This window comes from Drosophila gunungcola, unplaced genomic scaffold (genome assembly GCF_025200985.1).
Source record: "Drosophila gunungcola strain Sukarami unplaced genomic scaffold, Dgunungcola_SK_2 000168F, whole genome shotgun sequence".
In the NCBI taxonomy this organism is placed as follows: Eukaryota; Metazoa; Arthropoda; class Insecta; order Diptera; family Drosophilidae; genus Drosophila; species Drosophila gunungcola.
This window is the reverse complement of record NW_026453329.1, coordinates 66,564-86,289: the sequence shown is the minus strand read 5'-3', so window position 1 is coordinate 86,289 and position 19,726 is coordinate 66,564. Positions and strand designations below refer to the sequence as shown.

The window sequence follows — 19,726 nt, the reverse complement described above, 5'->3', positions numbered from 1 at the left end:
TAAGCCGAGAACCATCTATAAATTATAGAGGACGGCAGTTCTGTTAAACCCATTCGGTGACAACAGCAACACCCTCGTCTTTCGTCGCTTGATTGACTTCAATGAAGGAAGCTTTCCGAAATTTACTGGCACTTAAAAGATTTTTTGCTTTACCAGGTTACCAGGTTTACCTGTAAACTTTGAAACCGTAAAACACGTCTTACAGCATACAAGGTCGGCCTATTCCTCTCCATTATCGCTTTAAATTTTTCAGAAAAAACGGCCACACTTCGCTTCGGCTGCAATTTTCTCTTTAACATCCACTGTGCTTTTTGCACCCTTTATACATATTTAAAAACAATTGAATTAATTATGAAAAAATCACACAAGAAACACTTATGAATAGGTCACATTCACACCGTTATTAATCAAAGCACAAACAAAACAAGTAAGCAAATTGCCAATCACAGCACACGCAAGGTGAAATCAATTGGCAGTCCCTACTCCCATTGACATGAGCCATTTTTAACAGTGTTCAGCGATAGTTCATCACTGAGAAGTAGAATCTTTTCTGAGATGGTCGAAAAGTCGAGATCATGTATTAAGTCAGCGCTAAAAGCGTCCCGCCAGTGGGTTTGCAAACGGCTCGTTCGAATGTAAGGACAGCCTTTCAACAATGGTCGGAATTAGACCGCCTGCCCTAGAAATGGCTCAAATTTAAGTCCATGTACATCTCTTTGGCCAACTAAGCATAGAAGAGTCAATCCTCGTGGGGTCTTCTTGCAGGTGTCCAAACTCGTACCAAATTTATTGAAAGTAGGTACCAACTTACATGTACCTTGGAAAGTATAAGTACAACAAGTGTACCCAAATACATAATTGAACCTAAGATTCCATAACTCTTGCCCAAATCTTAACTAGTTAACCCGGCGACTGACAACTATCACCTATCGTCAGCCCGCCTTTCATCCAAGCGGCAACTTTAAAAATTTTCTGAAAAATGACATTGGCTAAACTGATTCGAGTCCAGCCTTAAAAGCTTCCTTGTAGTTCAATTTAAAGGATTTGCAATGGAAAGTAAAAATAACACCATGAATGACTTTACCTCTAAATAACCCCGCTATCTACAGCAAAGCGAAAATGGTCAGATTTAAATTACCTTTTAGAAAACCAAACCACGTCAAGTAGCAGACGCCTTCGGTAACTAGTGGTTACAGTATTCTGAGGACCAACATTTTTTAGCGATTTCGTAGCAAAAAAGAGCTATCCCCACCCAATCAGACTATCTGCTCAGTACCTTGAACAACCCACTACCCATATTGAATTGCAAAACCACACTTCACCATGTCAAAGGTAAGACTCCGGGACAAGACAGAATTTCCCATCCAATGTTTTGCCAACTTCACCCGGCAGCCAAACTCAAATTAATAAATATATTTCAATGAAATCCTATCAATCGGAGTCCACCTCCACACCTGAAAATCAGCTGCTACCATACCCATTCCCAAGACAGATAAGCCTATAACCGACTAGTTTGGTATCTAAACAGAAATATGATCTCCCAAAATCAAGTTGACTTCAAATCAAAACTAAGCACAATCGTTGCATTACTGCAAATACATGGTTTCGTGTCAGATGCTCTCTCGATTAGGAATCACGTAACTATACTGGGAACTGAGTTCGAGAAAGAATTTGATCGCGTTGTCATACATGTGGTCCTAAAGTAACTTGTACTTTGGGGGGTTCGATCGGAAGATTTTTCAGTGAAAACTTTTATGAGTCGGCGGCTGTTCCGAATCAAAGACCCAAAAAACGTAGCCCAGTCCTTCTCTAAAGTGCTCATTGATATGCAAAACTATCAATAGAAAAATGCTTAATATTGCATATATGCAGTAAGCAAAAATGCACTATGCCAGGGCTAAGTCTAGGTAATAAGACAAACAAATATATGGAGTACCTTCGACCAAAAATGTAACTTTAAAAAACACTTTATTGATCTTAAGAAAACATAAACAAAGTATCATCCAAGTTTTCCCACATATATACCACCACACTGATTAAGATCACCCGGGCCCTAATACTATCCAAACTTGACTACGGATTACACATATATGACTTATCCGCAAACGAAAACCTACCGACGCTCCACGCACCATACCACACAGCCTTCCGTCGATGCTTTAACGATTTTCCGACATATCCAATCAAATGTAATTTAGCTGGTGCTGGACTCACCTCTATCCCAGACAGACTTTTGGAATCCACATATAATCTTATACCAACATTAAAATTCACACCCATCTGGATTCTTCGAAGTCTCTACATTAACGCGCTAAAAGCAAAATGGACACACAGAGTAAAATCAACAATCCACCGAGTCGTTGCAAAGGCCTATAAACTTAGATAGTATTGCTCCGATCACACGCTAAAGCTGCGCTGCATTTTACAACAGAAACCATAAATACATATAATAAACCAGAGTCGAATAGGTATATCAATTTGGGCGTGTTGAATCAAAATTTCAGCTAAATTAAAATGTCTTCATTGTACGAAAACAATAACCAATATCTTTGGCATATGCAATAACCATTCATAGAAGCCAAGAAGTTGTTGCTATTGGTGGCAGTGTTTTTGCAAATGGACAAACGCATGTTGCGTTATCTCGGTTAAACACTCTTTTGGGCTTACACATTCTTAACCAAAACCCAAAAAATTACTAAAACAAATGACGGGGCAATAATAGAGTACAATCGGTTAAGAAGTTAATCTAGAGAAGACCTACAGCATATTATTGCTAATAACAAGAAAAGTTAAAAATGTGTCTAACTACGACGTCAAATAATACATTGAGCCTCCGCAAAAAAAGGAAATCGTACATAACATCCGTGGTATGGAAAACTCCAATACTAATGCATGTTATGCGAGCTCTGCTTTTCAATGTTATATAAATGTAAGGTGCGTTTAAAAATCAAAGTAATAAAGAAACGTTTTTAAATTATACACACCCCTTAATGATAAGAACAAATGTTAACATTTTAGCAATACAGTGGAGGTTTTTTGCGACAGCTTTTGGAATGTCCTTCCTTAACAGGAATAAGACAATATTTTTTACATAAACATGAGTTAAATTCAAAATGCTCTAACTGCAACCATAGACAACAGAGTAAGTCATTGCCAATTTAAATATTTCGAAAGAAAGAAATTCCACATCAAATGATCTAGTAAACTTTAATTACGGTGTTTGGAAAACTTTATAAAGTCAGACACCTTTATAAAGTCACACATTAATAAAAAAACTCATGCCGTGTTATTATTTTTGCGCTTAGTTTAGTTCATCATTCATATATTAAAATAACAAACTTTCATTAAAAAAAATCTTCACAAAATGAGCTTCGCATTGCCAACAAAAGATACAGTTTATCACCCCATGGTCAAGGATTTAATGAAAAACATCCATTTTACGAAAAGAGGAAATTTTTTTAAAGCCGATGAATTATTTAATTAGATTCGTATTCCGCACCACGCTGCACAATAAAATGAAGCATTGTTACTTAAACATTCCAATGCAGCGTGCCGAATTATAAACTAATTAAATAAAAAAGTTAATTTTTTTAAAGTAAATAATAATCGTCACAAAATTTGATATCAAAAGCTTTTTCACTTTGTTCTTACCCCGTCAAGAGTTGTTTTTAAACCCTTGCAGAGGGTATAATAATTTCAGTCAGAAGTTTAATTTTCACCCGAGTTATTCGATCGTTCATTTGGCAGCTATATGATATCGTTTTCCGATTTGAATAAAACAAAAGGCGTAGTTCTGAAATCTTATCCTATCTATGTACAACAGAATTACAATTTTGTTGTATTTGTATACCCTTGCAGAGGGTATAATAATTTCTGTCAGAAGTTTGCAACGCAAATAAGAAAACATTTCCGACCCTATAAAGTATATATATTCTTGATCAGCATCACTAGAAGAGTCGATCTAGGGAACAAAAAAAAATTAATTTAAAAAAATGTAACTTTTCTATTTTGTATTATTTTTTTGTTGTAATTCTTTTTGACTTATTAATAATTTGACAATTCAGAATTACGCTTTTAATTTTATTAAAATCGGAAAACGATATCATATAGCTGCCAAAATCAAACTTCTGACTGCAAATCATCATAGCTTTATTCTTATTTTTATCTCAGAAAATTGCTTTCAGCTTAGCACTTTCAAGAATGCATACATATGTGTACATGTATAACCACATACATTTCATGAGTGATCCATCTCCAAAAATTCATCATTGTATTATTCTGTATATTCATTTATAAGTTGCCATGTGAAAATGGTGACGAATATAACATTCGCATATCAGCGGAGTTCATCGATAAAAAATGAATATCCTTTTCATCAACCAACCATTATCACCCAAATTTAACAACCGGCATTCTCAATTTTATCAATAAATCATAACTCTTATTTTAAAGAAAAGCAAGAGAGAGAAGTATATTCTGCGCTTACTACGATTGTCGGTTGGACTGATAAAAGAGTGACAAAGTTGAGCAGGAATGAATTTGGAATTGCAGTGTTTCGATGGTTATTCGATCAAAGTTAAAATGCAGTTGTTATTTTATATTTTATACAATACAAATCCATTTAGATGGGAACATTTTCTAAAACTTAAAAACTGCTTAACTCATGAATATTTGCTATGCAGTACTAGTTTATTCAGATTACACTCTTTTAATAAATTTCATGATAAACGAGAACCAAATTAAAAATTAGCCTACCGGAATACAAAAGTAAGCTCGAAAAAATATTGATAACTAATGGAGAAATACAAATGTAATGCACATCATTATATGCTTGATCTGAACGGTATATTTTTGTAAATTTAAAAGACACTACGCGTATTGTACAGCTGGCTACACTGCATGGATTTTGTTTCGGTTTGTTCAGTTTCAATTATTTTTTTTACAAGATCAATATCAGGTATGCGAAAACGATGCTCCTCTGATGTTAGCTAAGTGGCTATCTGCTTGGAATTCTTTATATCTTTCTGCATAAGCGCGAAATGGTTGGTGTGTGACTAATATATAAAAACGTTAAAATTAGACATTTCTCCGACACCGCTGTTGCTGCTCCTCCTGCTCGCGCTGCCTTGCGGGTCACTGTGGGAGTGCCGCTGATATCAGTAGCCGTATTTGTCTTGCCAGGAGGTCATCACGTCATTGGCCAGATTGCTCAGGCGGCCGGCGACTTTGTGCACTCCTTGACGTACGCTCTCTTTCACGCTTTCCACATCCAGGTCGGGTGCACTAAAGTTCACAGACGATGAGTAGCCTGCTGCAAGATTCGAGAGTTTAACATTACAATCTTGATCACAGTTCTCAATTCGCTATGTCACTCACCCCTGTTGCCCGCACTGCCGCCAGGAGTGCCGTCGCCAAAGTAATCCGACGAAGATATGGCCCGCGATCCCTGGAAGCGGTTCAAACTCGCGCTGACGTCAGCCGCAGACTGTTCGCTGGCGAAGTACTGGTCGGAGCCGAAGCCCTTAGAGTTTCCAAATTTCTGTTGGGCGATCACGGGATCATTGCTTGCGCCTGCTTTGCTGTGACCCGAGGAGGACGAGGCGGTCAATCCACTACTCTTTTTGGCCGGCGCCGACGCCTTGGGCTTGTCATAGTCATTGCTGCCGGCAAACATAGATGTAATGTTGCTGTGCGAGCCGCCAATAGGCTCTATTGTCTCGTAGCCAAGCGCATCCAGTTCAAACTTATCCAGCTTGGTGCCACCGCCAGCGGAGCCCTCTCGCTTTTCGCTAGATCCGGTTCCCCCTCCGCTGCTGCTGTTGCCGTACAGTGAGTAGTCCGTGAAGAAGTTGTCGCTCTCCAAGGAGGAAAGTTTAGCCTTAGGAGCCGCTGACTGCTGGATAGTCTCCATATCGCCGAGCGCAGAGTGGGCCATGTCCGATCCACGCAGGCTAAATCCCATGCCCAGGCGCTCCATCTGCTTGGCCTTGGCCGGGTCCATGCTCTTGAGCTTAGCCTCCTCGCGGGTCTTTTGCATGGAAAGCTCCTGGTATGCCAGCCGCATACTGGCCACCGTTTCAAGTTCCTCCTCGGCTGTCTGGGGCTTGTCCAGAGGGGCCGTGGCCACGGATGTCTTTATCTCGTTGGCCGCGTTGGCACGGGCCTCGATGTCTGCGAAGTTAGTCTTAACTTTCGTGGCCCCCAGGCCGCCCACCTTGCGGGCACCCAGCTAGAAGAGAAACAAATCGATTATTCTGCGTAATTCAACGCTTTTGGCTACACCTACCCCACCCTTTTTGGGCTGCACCTTGCGCGCACCGATCGAGGAGGGCGCTGCTGCGGGCACCACCGAATTGAGCAGATCCACGCTCGGGCCGCCACCCAGTTGGCTCTCTAAGCTGATGACGGGAGCAGCGATTGCTGGCTTTAGATCCTGCTAAAAGAGAGTCAAGCATAAACGTGGGTCTATATACTCTGAAACTTCAAGAACTCTTTAAGCGCGTGCGTGTCTCCTGGGAATGAGATTCGCCATACCTTGCTGACATTGTTGTTCTCCACATTAAAGTCCGTGTCGTTGTCGCACTGGGCAAAGAAGTCCTCCTCTTTCGGGGCCTCGTTGCCCTCGCTCTTGTCCGTCTGCTCCAGATGCAGCTGGTATGGTAGGTATGGTGTGCGGGGCAAGGAGGTGAATTGGGAAGCAGGCAGAGCAGTGGGGCAATGCAAATGTCGGTTAGGAGGTTTAGTGTAACAGAACTACAGGCAATAACAAACAACACGGGTTGTGTTTGGCTGTGGACTGACTCACCTTCGTGCCGTGTATCTTCATTGCCTGCTGGGCCTGTGCGCTCAGCTTGTCCCGGTACAGCTGGGCCGCCCGTGAGTTGTACTTGACCTGGGCGTCGGTGCTGCTGCAGTTGTGGGCCCGGAAGAACTGGGCCGCGTTCGCGTTGCCCCCGAGCTGCATCTGGCGGAGCTGCAGCCAGGTCCAGTTGGTGTCCAGGTTGGTGCTGCGCACGAAGGTCAGGTGCACGCCCAGGTTGCGGTGCACGGCGGAGCAGTCGATGCAAATGAAGATGCCGTACGGTGACGGAGGACCAGGTGGGCGCCTTGGCCGCGCAGTCGAAGCAGGACTGTGGCACGAGGAGAGTGAAGGAAGAGGGAGGAGAGCGAAGGGTGCCCCATTAGTCGGAGCCCAAGGGCGAACATACGAAAGTAGGGCACTCACTTTGTTGGCTGGCTGGGCGCGCAGGCGACTGAAGACCGATTCGATCTCCTGCTTGGAGGGTCCTGCAGCTGGATTGGCCATTTCTAAATGCTACGAGTGGAATTTCTAAGTCGGGACACTGAAAATCGTCGACGTTGCTCGGCGCTCTCGTTTCTTTCACTGCGAATGCGACTTGCGCTGGTCAAGGGAAGCCCTGACTGCCAAACACAAACCTTTGAGAATTTCTCGACTTTTCAGAACGTACGTGGACGTGTTTTCGTTTCGTAGTACTCGACGTAGTGTTGGGTCCGTCCACTCGGTGCTGATGTGCGCGCCAGAGTTGGAAAACGCAGCGGCACCGGCGCTGCCACGTTTTTTTTTGAGGCGCCATCCTATCGCATTTTAAATGATTCTTTTTTATTAGGGGAATTCCAATAACTAACCAGCTGGGCTCGTTTATACCATTTGCACATGGCTCACATCAGCGACAAAGTTGATGCGGAGCGTTCTCATAGCAAACCGTTTGTGCCGAAAGATAATAGCCTAGGTACACTTAATCGAGTTTCCTACCGTTATCGGAGTTAAAGCAACTGCCGGGTACACTTTGCCAATTTGTGAATTAATATTAACAAAACCAAATAAAATTAACAGTAAAGCTAAGAAAGATTGCTTAATATAAAATATTTTTTTTGTCAGAAATGTATTTATGTAATACGATACGTTGTCTTGTAAAGGCCACTACGAAGAACATTTTAAGTAACTATCTGATTCCATTGGCGGATTGGAACGCATTTTGTCTAATGCGCAATTATTTACACAAGGACTCCCATTAGGCTAAATGCCGCGCTAAAACAAAATGCGATTAAAAGTCATTAAAGAGCTCCGTAAACTCTTTCATATTATTGATTATAATTTATTTCGCTTGGATATGCGACAATTCAACACTCAACAACAATCCCAGATCAGTTGTCGGAATGGCATTAGCATTTATCTTAATGCGCCAATCAAATCAAGCACATCACCCTATAATAGCCTATTCAGACAGGCGTGTGTTCTGCTTCAGCGACATATGTGTATTTCCGCTTCAGAGGATTTTTCTTCCATAAGATGTGCATGTGCTACAAAGAGACAGAAATTAGTTGCGACTAGTAGGCTGTAAATTCGGTTGTGATTCAGAATTTTTTAAGTGTTAAGATGATTTTACATATCAATTTTGGGGAATTGAGATGCATTTTGGCCAAGTCTCCGCAGACTTTTTAAGCAAAACATGTAATTAAATGAAAAAATGTCATTTGATAATATGAAATATAAACTTCCATTTGACCTGCGTGACAAAAGCTGGACGACCCAAAATTAACGAAGAAAAGCACTTATATATAAACATATATCTGGAAATCCAGCAGAAATTAATGTATCGGGTGGTCACCATAGGTCATTATAGGCCAACATCAGTGAATAAATCAGTAGCAGAGGAAAATCAAGATATCGGCGACAAACTCAACTAAATGCAATCGGAAGGTTGATGTGCTCTATGGAAATCGGAGTTTCACATTTGTTAAAAATTTCAACCTTTTCCAACGGATGAACGGTTCGGAAAAAGGGCATTAAAAACTCCAACCATACATCGTTTATTTCAAAACAAAATCGATGATTTTTCCGAAATCAAAGGAATCAATAGTATCGATGTTGACATCGATTTTTTCGCAGCTCCATTACAGGCTTTTTTAAGCTTTGTTTCGATTTGGAACAAACTCAATGCTCATTAAAAATGTTGGACCAGCTGGACTGCTGGATTTATTTTATATTTGCAATTCATTTTTTAAGTTTCCTATTATCAAATCTCTGCAAAGATATTTAAAAAATTTTAGATTGCCTAGCCTCAAATTTGTTCAGTGTGAACGCCTTTACAGAGCTATCGTGCTCAGTGTGCCTGAGGTATAACAAATGCTGCAGTGCAATACATTCCTTCCACTAACGGTTACAAGAATACCAGCAACATGTTGGAATTTATGAAATTCTTAGAATGTGCAATCGAATGTCCGTGCTATCGAGAATTGAAGAGCCAAGGATGTACTAACGCCAATGCCCAGCAACAAAATAAGTTCAAACAAATTTCAAAATAATGAAAACCAGAAGTAGCAACCGGGACGCTGGACTCCGGAATTCAGTGAAGTCCCCGGGCAAGGTGTGTATTTGAAACGGTATCAGCCTGTTGCATTCCTCCCGAAAAGCCACAGTTTCCCAAACCAATTCTGATCCCTCATGTGTACACATATAGCCCCTGACCCCAGAGAAAGACAAACACATGGATGCGTGCCATGATCCCGTAGACACCTCGGATCAATGTGTCCAATCGCAGGTTGAAGGTGAGCTCCAAAACGTGGGAGCGAGTGAGCAGAACATGCATCCGGAGGTAATTCATATCAAGAGCGAGCCCTTTTGTGAAGATCTGTGGGATGTCCTGGACGAGCTGGGAGTCATTCTGGCTGAGGAGGAGGCCGAGTCGGATCTGGATGAAAAACCAGTGATCACGCCACCGCCGCCCTCCATCACACTGGCCGACGACTCTACATTGTTCACTAGAAGATCAAAGCCCGACTGCGATGTATCCCCCATCAGCTTCAATGAGTCCTTGCAGGAGTCGGGCGAAATCGCTTCCAGTGAGGAGAACAACACTGAGGTATACGTATCCGAGGGAATGGAACCCGTTCAACGTATTAATTCCTCTGCAAAAGATAGCCAAAAGGAGCTCAGAAGCAGTCCAGAAGAAAATTCCAGGCGCCACTGGGGCAGCACTGCGCATAAGGAGTGGTTATCAATGAAAGCCACCACAACCAAAGCCAAAGAAATCAAGCCTGATCAGAGAAACCCCCGCAGCAAATCCAAAGAGCGGACACGTGCTCGAAGAAAGAGTTCCTCTCTGAGAAATATACCCATTAGTCGCAGCCCCAGCCCCACTTTTAGAGGCAGAAAGAGGAGCTCTTCAAGGAACTCATCTTTGGACAAGGAAAGATTAAGCCAGGCCAGCCGCAGAAAGCATCGAAGCCAATCCAGAGATCACATACGGAGGAGAAGGAGCTCTCTAGGGACCGGCTTAAGCGCCGCCGAATGCCGGTCTCACCTAGGCCAAGACTTAGATCCAGATCTCGAAGTCCGGATCGCACAAGTCGTTCACGTTCAATACGAAATCACCCTTCGGACAGAAGGTTGAGGGATGTTTCTCCAAGCATTAGGCACACACATAGCAGTTGCTACCGGGGTCGGCCTAGATCCTCCCGGATTTGGATGGAGGCACGGTATCCGGCGGTATTCGCCAGCACGTTTGCCTCGTCTTCGTTCAAGGAGCAGATCTAGGTCAGCCACGAACCTGGTGCGTCGGCGCTTGGGAAACAGGGTTCCGTTCCGGAAGCGTTCGAAGAGCAGCTCCCGGCCAAGAAGAATACCGTTCCGAAAGCGTTCCAGGAGCAGGTCCATATCAGCAAATGTCCTGCTGCGAGAGTCTTCGAGAAGCGCGCCCAAGGCGCGCTCAGGAAGCAAATGCAGGAAACCTAAGATCGTGCCCCGCCAGTCTTCCAGAAGTCCGAAGATTCAGCACGAGGAGCGTCAGAGGAGTGTGTCCCAGCCTGCACAGAACAAACCCTTAGAATCACTTAAGGATAAGCCTATTATGACCGACCGAGTGGCGAGTCCAGTCGAGGCCAAGCAGCTACAAAGTCGCATCCAGCCACCTCCTGCCTCCTCCTCCCCCATCTTGCCAAGGCCCATCTCTCCAATGGTCACGCAGCACGACAACCGGTTAACCCGCCCAAAGAAGCTGCGCCAACACCTGCTACCGCCCCCTGATCCAGCAAGTGCTCTATACGCACTTCACCCACCTGGAATACAGTGCGCAGCACTTTCCCGGCTACCTGGCGCCCGGACCCTACAGCCAACATCCGCACGAGCTAGTTCCCTTCGACCTGAGACGCCGTTTGGCCACAACGCGATCCCTCTATTGTTTGGATCCACACGACCTGCGTCACCGGATCCAGGACGTGTTCCGGCCGGACATCTACTCGCCACTACCCGCCTTTAACGCCTACCCAGAGTGGCCCACAGGCTACTCTGGGCAGTACCACCCCAGCAGCTATTTCTAGGGGTTCCTCAGTAATTCTTTAATTTAACGTTTAAGAACTATAGTTTTTATTTGTACTACATACATAGGTTACGGGAGTTAAATGGTATGCGTAAGTTAGGAGTCGTTCTGGCTGCGTACGGGGAATGTACCTCGTCGACGACGGGTGAGCACGGGCCTGGTATTTGGGCTTGGCTGGATCGAGAATATTGAACGCATAAAGTTACGACCGCAGCACTTAAGCCATGGGGTGGGATCCTCGGACGGAAACTCCGGGGAATTAGGTTTTAGAGGCCGGTCCTGGACAGAATCGCTCACGGTTTGGGCACCCAAAAATGCGAGGCGACCTCTGCTCATACTGAAGTCGATGTCCGCCGGCTCTTTGGTATGTCCAGTCCTGGCTAGATCTGTTATGCAATGCTCGATTGGCATCGACTCCGGCTGAGCCTGGTCATCCTCGCTCTGACTGGCGGCCATCGTTGGTTCGATTAACGTCTGATTTCAAAATTATTTGTCCGAAGCCATATGTTTAGCAGGGAAAGGGAGCAGAATATAGTGCAGTTTCCTGTTCCTGGAAAGCCTAAATAAATATTGTTAATATATTTTTATTTGTTTTACATTTTTTAAAGCAACACATCTACATATGTATGTATGTATGCTATAAACGAAATTCCTGCAATCGGTAGTACGGGCCGCGATCATACGTTCAAAAACCAAGCGCAAGTGTTGGTCAGCGACCAAAGTCCAGGTACAAGTTTCGTCGTTACAGCTTAAATGAACAAATAAGTTAACGGATCGGATTTGTGTTCCTCAAACTCGACCAGGTGGTTCCTCCGTCTGCAGATAATTCTAATTCTTTAGGTTCGAATAAAGTGACGTCGCTGGTCGCTTAGGTGCCTTTTCCCCAGGCCTATGACTCATAGGGATCGACTCATGTCCCGTGGTAGCTGGCTGAATCCTAAGCATCTTTGTAGTTTGCGCTAAGGATTTGTTTTCAGCACTGTTTTTAGAAATACTTTTTCCTGCTTTTATTTCGTTTAATGACCTGAGAAATGTTTTGAAAATAAATTTTTAAATTATAATCAGGCTGCCTTAACTTAATTTGTCTTAATGGGGTATTCTGGTCTAGAAATTTGAAAAAATTAAATTTTTTTATTATTTATTATTTATTTTGAATGCTTAGACTTTTAAAAATATGATTCTATGATTCTTCAAAATTCGAATTATTTTAGGAAATACAGCCTTTTTAGTGACGTGGCGTCTGAGCCATTATAAATGCTTCCTAAACTTTAAACTCGTTTTTCTCGAATATACTTTTTTGACGGGGTTGACATGATATTTCAAGTTCTACTGAACCGATTCTCTTGAAATTTGGTAGACATCTTGTATCCCTATCGCGTCTGCTTAGGGCTTGAAATAATTTTGATTATAAGTATTTTTAAAATATTCGAAAAGGTCTATAAAGTTGGTTAATAAACATTTTTTGTTTTCAAGTCGACGCCGTTTTGTTACTTTAAATTATTTTTTTTAAGTGGTCAACGCGATAACAACTAATGAAGAATTTGTTTGATTTCCCCTGAAATTAAGCTGACTATCTTCTAAAAAGACTGATCTTTTTAACCAACTAAAATTTTAAGGATTTTTAAAAGAAAAAAGGTAGAAACCGGATTAAGTTCATTTCAACTCATACTTAAGTTTAAGATACAACAAATAAAAAAATGTAAACCACTAAAAAGTTTTAACTGGTTTAAGATTAATTAACTTTTAAAAATTCCTTCTTTTTGTGTCCGAAATGCCAATATTGGTAAAATAATCGACCCAACAAAAATTTATATATATTTTTTTGTTTAAAAAACAAATATTTGGTTTTTAAATATTTTAATACACATTATAACAAGTTTTTAAGATAAATAAAAATCTTTACCTAGGTAAGGTAAAAGATAGCCTCATAATTGTTTTCCTAGGTAAGGTATAAGGTATCAAAAAAGTTTACCTAGGTACAATAATTTAGGTACACCCCAACACGGTTGGTAACCAAAAATAACAAATTCAACTTATTTTAAGATGCATTACTAATATTTTTCATTTGCCAGATCTGTCATCTTTCACAAACACCCGGGCTATATCCACATTCTCCTCCATGAACTTCGTAAATATGACGTTTGATTTGTTATTCTTACGTTTCCTCCTAATAAAATGAATTTTAAATAGAGAAAATATTCGTTTTTCTTACATACATTTACTTACATAATTTCGTACCGTGACAACTCTTGCTTTGTTTCTATCAAATTCGTTCGGAAACTAGAACAGGCGCGGCGGATTTGCAAAACTCCAGTTCCATCACAAAATAATTTTTAAAAATTTAAAATATTTAAAAAGTCCAACAATGTTTCTAAAACATCATAGAATAGGGTAAAAATTCCATTTTCACTTTAAGTTATCGCAAAGTATTTTAAAATAGTTTGTTTTTGTTCTTGTGGATCTGAATCCGTCAGTTTTTGCGGAAGTCAACAGAGAATTTACAGAACTTAGATTCCGTGCAAATCTTTCGGAAGTGAAAATTGGAACAGGTCTGGGAAATTCAAATCCGTGTGAATCGTTCGGAAGTGAAAACTGGGACGGGGCTGATAGTGAAAATACTTGTACTTTTGGCAAATTATATATGTACATTTTTAAGTTGCATACCATTTAAGTTTAAAGCTGTTATAGTTTTTAAAGAATCGATATTTTTCGAGTACCCTTTGAGTGTTGCGTAACGTTTGAGGTCATTGTACTCGCTTTACTGTAGATTTTTTTTACAGTAACCAGAAATTTAAAGCGTCATCACATTTGATTTCTCAGTTTTCAACTCGAGATTTGTTTACAGGTTTCCTTTTAGTGGTTTCCAAGTGAAGTCAGTTGTGCGGTCGAGAAACTAGAATAGAATAGAAAAGAATCAATTTTCGGTGGAAACCATTCCAACAGGATCTAAAACCTGTATTTCTGCCCGTTCATTGGTTCTCTCCTGCCGCTCGCTATCTCGCTCGCTCGCGCACACGTGCACGACATTAGCCACACTAACCCCGTCCCATATCACGCCCCTTCGACTAGCCACGCCCAGCTAGGATGGCCCCTAAGAAGCATAGTGGCTTCATGATGTTTGTGAACGAGTGGCGGGACCGCAACGCCGAGGGCCGCCGCATGACGATAGCGCAGGCTGTTTCGCACTGCGGCAGCATTTGGGAGGTAGGTTTCCTGATTCAGCACCCGATCGCCACGGGCTAACCCAAGCACCGTTCCCGTTCCCTCAGAAAATGACGGTCCAGCAGCGGGGCCCCTACAACTCTGGGGCCAAGGACGCCGACGTGAGGGAGCGGGCCAAGACGGAACGCCTCAACTGCCACGGCCAGGCGGTGTCCCAGGTGGAACTGGCGCAACGCGAAGCGGCTGAGAGCCTGATGCACATGAAGCGCACCATCGAGCGCATCGTCATGGACGCCAAGAGGTCCCATGGTAAGCCACGTATAGCGAAGAGACCTTATCCCAAGTGACTTCCAATGTGCTTCCTATTTGGTGCAGATCTGGAGAACACCAAGTTCGTCTTCGCAGCCTTCAACTTCTTCACCAAGGCAGTGAACGCCGACATCTACGTGCCCGCCGAGTTCGCAGCCTGCGAGTACTCGCTGAAGGAGGGCATCAGGTCCATCTATAGCAGCCTGATCGACCCCGGCCAGATCATTTTTGGGCAGGGCAGCGATGCCAAGCACCACTCGTCGACCACTCACAACCTGCCGCTGCCGCCCAACGCGCTTGGGGAGAAGAACATGGCCAAGCTGTACCGCAACATAGTCGGCTACTTGGCCAAATGCCAGGGAGACCAGCTCATCGTCTTCACACCCTCCGAAAACATTACCATGGTAAAGTCGTGCTTTCAATACTTGGCCTGCGAGGATGAGGATGACGCCCGCGACGGGGGCCAGAGGATTCAGGTGTTTGACATCCAGTACCTGTTGTTCATACTGAAGAAGGAAGTCTTGGATATTGCCGGCTTGCCCGACGAAAGTATCAACAAATTCGTGACTGACGCATTTTTCACGAAAGACTTCTTTGAATTTACACCCGAGATCGCATGTCAGGTAAGAATACACTTTGAAAAAAACCGAATCTATGTATGTTGAGTTGTTCCCTGATGACTTTTTGCAGTTCCACGAGGAGAACGACCGCACCAAGTACTGCACCCAGAGTATGGTGACTAGATGGGCCTACACCTTCAGCGATTTCATGTGTGGCGACCTGGCCATCACCGTCCAACCCGGAAAGCACATACCCCCCAAAACGAAACCGAGCTACCGGATCATCCCTTCGGACGCCTCCTCACTCGCGCCAGACTCTTCATTCGACTCTTTCTACTCGCTTCCAGGTTCGCGGGTCAAGAAAGAGAACCAATCCCGCGACACGTCGCCCACTGGCAGCAGACGTTCCGTCGCATCTAGCTCCTATGCTCCCACTGACCACACCGCTTTCACCGCCGACTTAAACGAAGTCGGAGAATTTCCCAGTCTCGGCGGGCGTCGTCCCACTCGCGCAGCCGGTGTTTCTGCCGAAAGGAACACAGGGGCTTGGAACTTGCCGAGGCACTCGCGCCCTCTTCAGAAGCTCTCCGACAACGACTTTAGCGTAAACGGCACTGAAAAGAAGAATCAAAAATAGTGCATTTTGGTTTTGTAAACGACTTGGTTTATGAATCAACTCAATTCACGTAACCGACAATGCTTTAAAAAGCAATAAGAATTACAGATTGTGAGGCATTAAATAAAATTGGCTTGCCTATATTTTGCGTTTGATTGAATATGTTAAAACTTTGCAGAAGGAGTGGAGGAGACTATTTTTGGCGCTTATAAGGTAAATATATATTTCTTGATCACCATTAACTGCCGTGTCAATCAATTAACTTGAATCAAGTGTCTAACCTGTAGTGTTGACTAAACTCGCACACTTTGGTGAACAAGTTCAGTTGCTCACTTTTTATTGAGTGAACAAACTCACTCACTTGTTCAGTTGCTCATTTGTTCAGTTGCTCACTTGATCAGTTGCCCATTTGTTCAGTTATCTATTTGCTCAATTATTTAGTTGTTTAGTTGATCAAGTTTGCTCACAAGTTTAACTAGCTGACAATTTTGTTGGTTTTTATACTGTCTCATTTGGCCTACGTTATTGTTAACACCCCTCTTATCAAAGATTATGAAAATCAGAACAGATTTGAAATCTATACATATTTAGATTAAATAATATAAGGAAAGAACTAGTCAGCTAATAAAACAATGAGCGAATAATGATCTTTGAGCAACTGCTTAACTCAATAACTGAGCAACTGAACAATTGAGTAACTGAAGAAGTATCAATGAACAATATCAATTATTCTGTTCAGTTCACTCACTTAAGTGAACAATTCTATTTTGTTCACTCATTCATTTGTGACGCAGTGAAGAAAACATTTCCAACCCTATAAAGCGTAACGAGGTGATATGGCCACGTCCGTCTGTTTCTATAGCGTTTGCAAGAGTATTTCAAAAGCTGCCAGAGGAACAAATATTAACGGTTTTATACCGTTTCGAATCCATCCTTTAACTGCAAAAATATTAAATCTTCGGCTCAAGTCAGCTTTCTTTCCCGTTTGATTTATTTCCAAGAATAAAATACCAAATAATGCGTCCTCAGTTCTACCTATGTATGTATGTATGTAATTAATTTTATACTCTTTCAGAGTAGAAATTCAGTAGTATGTTTGCAACAAGGAGACATACATACATAATCATATATTTTGATCATGATCAATTGCTGCAGCAACACTAAAGCCGATCTATGTTTGCCGTAAGGGCATATAAAAACTTGAGCTTGCAACATTAAGGGGGCTATATATAGTTAGAATTTTTAAAAAATATAATTTTTTTATATTATTTTCTTAATGTACATATATTTAAAAATGCACAGAAAATATTGTATCGTTCCGGTTTATATTTTCGAAGGTACAAACTTTAAGCGCGTTTTACCAACATTACTCGAAAACAGCCGATTCAACTCAAATTTTAACACGAGCGACTTATATTTTTGGTAATTAATTAAAAACTTTTTCCGATCAATATTTTTTATAAGCAATTTAAGACCGAAATTTTGCTCAAAAATACTTTTTTTTAAAGAAACCACCATTTTGTAAGAAAAACTTTCTTTTGCTTATTCCTTCGATTGATTACTTGATTATAAATCTGTTCGTGAACTAAATCTGTTCGTTTTTTTAATTTCGGAGGGTCAAGTCACCTCAAAACGCCTTTTTTGAGAGGAGCTCCCGGAGATTAGCTTTAGATTTTTGCAAATAAATATTTTTTTAGTCTAAAAAAATTTAGCTAAAATATAACACTTATTGTGTACATAACACCAAAAATGAAAATGTAAGTTTTTTTTTGAAAATTGTTTCCAAGAGCATTGCATTATAAATTGTACAAGTATCAATCGGAAACATAAATTTTAAAAAATTATATCTTCGAATACGAATATATACTATTTACATCGGACAACGATGTCATATTGCTGACATAGAAACAATCGGCAAATTTAAAAAGAAAATCGACTTCCTTTTTTTTTTAGAATCATATATAACTTTTTTCTACTTTTTAAACACATTTTAATTTACGGAAGCCTATAAAATGTCCAACAAGATAGAATTAATGACTATGTGTTATTTACCAAAACTAACAAATTAACTCATTGCAAAATGAGCCAATTAGGGAATCACCTAAAAGTAGAAAAAATTATACTTTAACGAGTTTTTTCAAAATCTTTGACATGATAGTAAGTTTAAACGTGTAAATCATAAGCGTTTAGTCCTAAGGTTTTTTTTTTTTTGGTGACCAGTGTAAGAAAATCTTTTTCGAATTCGATTTAGAGGAAATTAAATTTGTTTCAGTTTGAGGAGTCCCTTTTATTTCCAGGGAGGGTCTGCTTTAATAGTTTATACTTATAAAACGTAATGCGTTGACAATCCTTTATGTTACACAGCCCCAACTTCGCAACCTTCATCTCCCGGAAGAGAGCCCTTAGAGCTGCGGGACACCGAGTCGATGCTCTGCGGATCCTGCAAGAGCACGAGGCGAGTAAAGGCTAAGCTAAGTAAAAAGGCCTGGCCCAGAAGCTCGCGCTGGTAGCGTTCCTGCTGCGAGAATGCGTGGCGTAGGTCGGCGGGAAAGTGCACCTCGTTGTGCAACGAACGCTCCGTACTGGGGAGCTCATCTTTCACATTGGAATACGGTCCGCATCATGGCCAATATTGTGTCCTCGGACGACACGCGCTCCGTGCCAACGAGGTGATTGAAGAGGCGGGCTGACAGGAACCGGCGCATAAAGAAGAGGCTGTTGGCCTTGTCTTCTTCGGCGTCCGACCGGGACATTAACGAGTAGCTCATGATGGCCGCCACCTGGGCCTTCTGTATGTTGACGTTCTGTTGATCGATGCTGCCCGGGTTGCTGCTGGCCTGGGCCATCTGTGGACTCTCCAGGACGTAGCAGTCGGCCTGCGGAATCTGGTGGGAGACGTAAAGGCATCGTCGTGTGAGCTCCGACAAGTGCAGCTTCTTGTCGTTGAGCTCGTGGTGATGCCAATCGGTGAGCGTGCAGGGTGCCTCACTGCTCCCGATCTCCAATCGCGCCCAGCTTACACTTGTTACTCCGATGCGCACGCCCACAGTGGAGATTATTCGTAGACGCTGCGCCTCGTCAATAGCCGGTGTTATGAAGGGCGCAACTCGCGCAGCCTTTCGCTTCTTTCCGACTACTCCGCTGCTCCTACTTTCCAACGGCTCGAGCAGACTCTTGAAGAACTTGGTTGCCACCTTCAAGCCGAATCCCTCCACGCACAGGATGTCACCGAGGTCTTGCAGCGGACCGTGGCGAGTCTTCCAGCTGTGCAGCTTGGCGGCCCTGGCCTTAGTTATGTCGAAGCTGGATCGAATGGAAAGGTCAGGTAGGACTACAGGTGTGGTGCGAGGTGCATACCTACCTGGTCATCTGATCCACGCCGTTTTCGTTTATCGCCTGCAGGATTTTCATCCGTTCCGCATCCGAGTAGGCGGGCAATAAGCCGCTTGGCTGGTCATTTTCAGCCTGTCTAGCTCCGTGCTGCAGCCTGGATGACAGCCCAAGGTATCCCATATACGGGCTCAACCATGACCGCCTGGACAGCATATTGAAGCTCTATATCGCGTTTGTTGTTACTTAATTCCATATCAGCTGCGCGGTTAGTGTGACCAAGTTCCGGAAAAGCATTAAAGATGAAAGAAAGTCGATTTATCGTTGCCTTATATTTTCTTAGTGCATCGATATATTTAATTATCGAAGCAAATAAAAACGGTTTAATACCTTTTTTCCACACAGTCCAT

General features: G+C 42.5%; 4 protein-coding genes across 4 annotated transcripts; 2 read left to right on the top strand and 2 right to left on the bottom strand.

Annotated features, from left to right (window-relative positions):
* Positions 1–4,431: 4,431 nt before the first annotated feature.
* LOC128265873 (ADP-ribosylation factor GTPase-activating protein 2) lies at positions 4,432–7,563 on the bottom strand. Its single transcript, XM_053002089.1, is given in 7 exon segments — positions 4,432–5,311; positions 5,377–6,229; positions 6,287–6,436; positions 6,535–6,651; positions 6,806–7,081; positions 7,083–7,130; positions 7,226–7,563. Coding segments are annotated over 7 exon segments (1,680 nt in total). The 5' UTR covers positions 7,307–7,563; the 3' UTR covers positions 4,432–5,156.
* A 1,620-nt stretch (positions 7,564–9,183) lies between these two features.
* LOC128265877 (serine/arginine repetitive matrix protein 2) lies at positions 9,184–11,343 on the top strand. Its single transcript, XM_053002092.1, is given in 5 exon segments — positions 9,184–9,389; positions 9,483–10,278; positions 10,281–10,471; positions 10,473–11,038; positions 11,040–11,343. Coding segments are annotated over 5 exon segments (1,917 nt in total). The 5' UTR covers positions 9,184–9,326; the 3' UTR covers positions 11,341–11,343.
* Positions 11,344–14,106: 2,763 nt separating this feature from the next.
* Positions 14,107–16,094, top strand: LOC128265875 (protein maelstrom). Its single transcript, XM_053002091.1, has 4 exons — positions 14,107–14,543; positions 14,609–14,810; positions 14,877–15,433; positions 15,501–16,094. Exons 1-4 carry the CDS (start codon positions 14,424–14,426, stop codon positions 16,005–16,007), a joined length of 1,386 nt encoding a protein of 461 aa, XP_052858051.1. The 5' UTR covers positions 14,107–14,423; the 3' UTR covers positions 16,008–16,094.
* Positions 16,095–17,984: 1,890 nt separating this feature from the next.
* LOC128265879 (transcription elongation factor, mitochondrial) lies at positions 17,985–19,599 on the bottom strand. Its single transcript, XM_053002093.1, is given in 3 exon segments — positions 17,985–18,597; positions 18,599–19,289; positions 19,348–19,599. Coding segments are annotated over 3 exon segments (1,131 nt in total). The 5' UTR covers positions 19,533–19,599; the 3' UTR covers positions 17,985–18,342.
* Positions 19,600–19,726: the final 127 nt, after the last annotated feature.

Bases quoted from the DNA above. Each gene is read 5' to 3' on its own strand.
- LOC128265875 (XM_053002091.1), top strand. From the start codon at position 14,424: ATGGCCCCTAAGAAGCATAGTGGCTTCATGATGTTTGTGAACGAGTGG. The intron at 14,544-14,608 runs GTAGGTTTCCTG...CCGTTCCCTCAG, and splicing joins ACTGCGGCAGCATTTGGGAG to AAAATGACGGTCCAGCAGCG. The intron at 15,434-15,500 runs GTAAGAATACAC...GACTTTTTGCAG, and splicing joins CACCCGAGATCGCATGTCAG to TTCCACGAGGAGAACGACCG.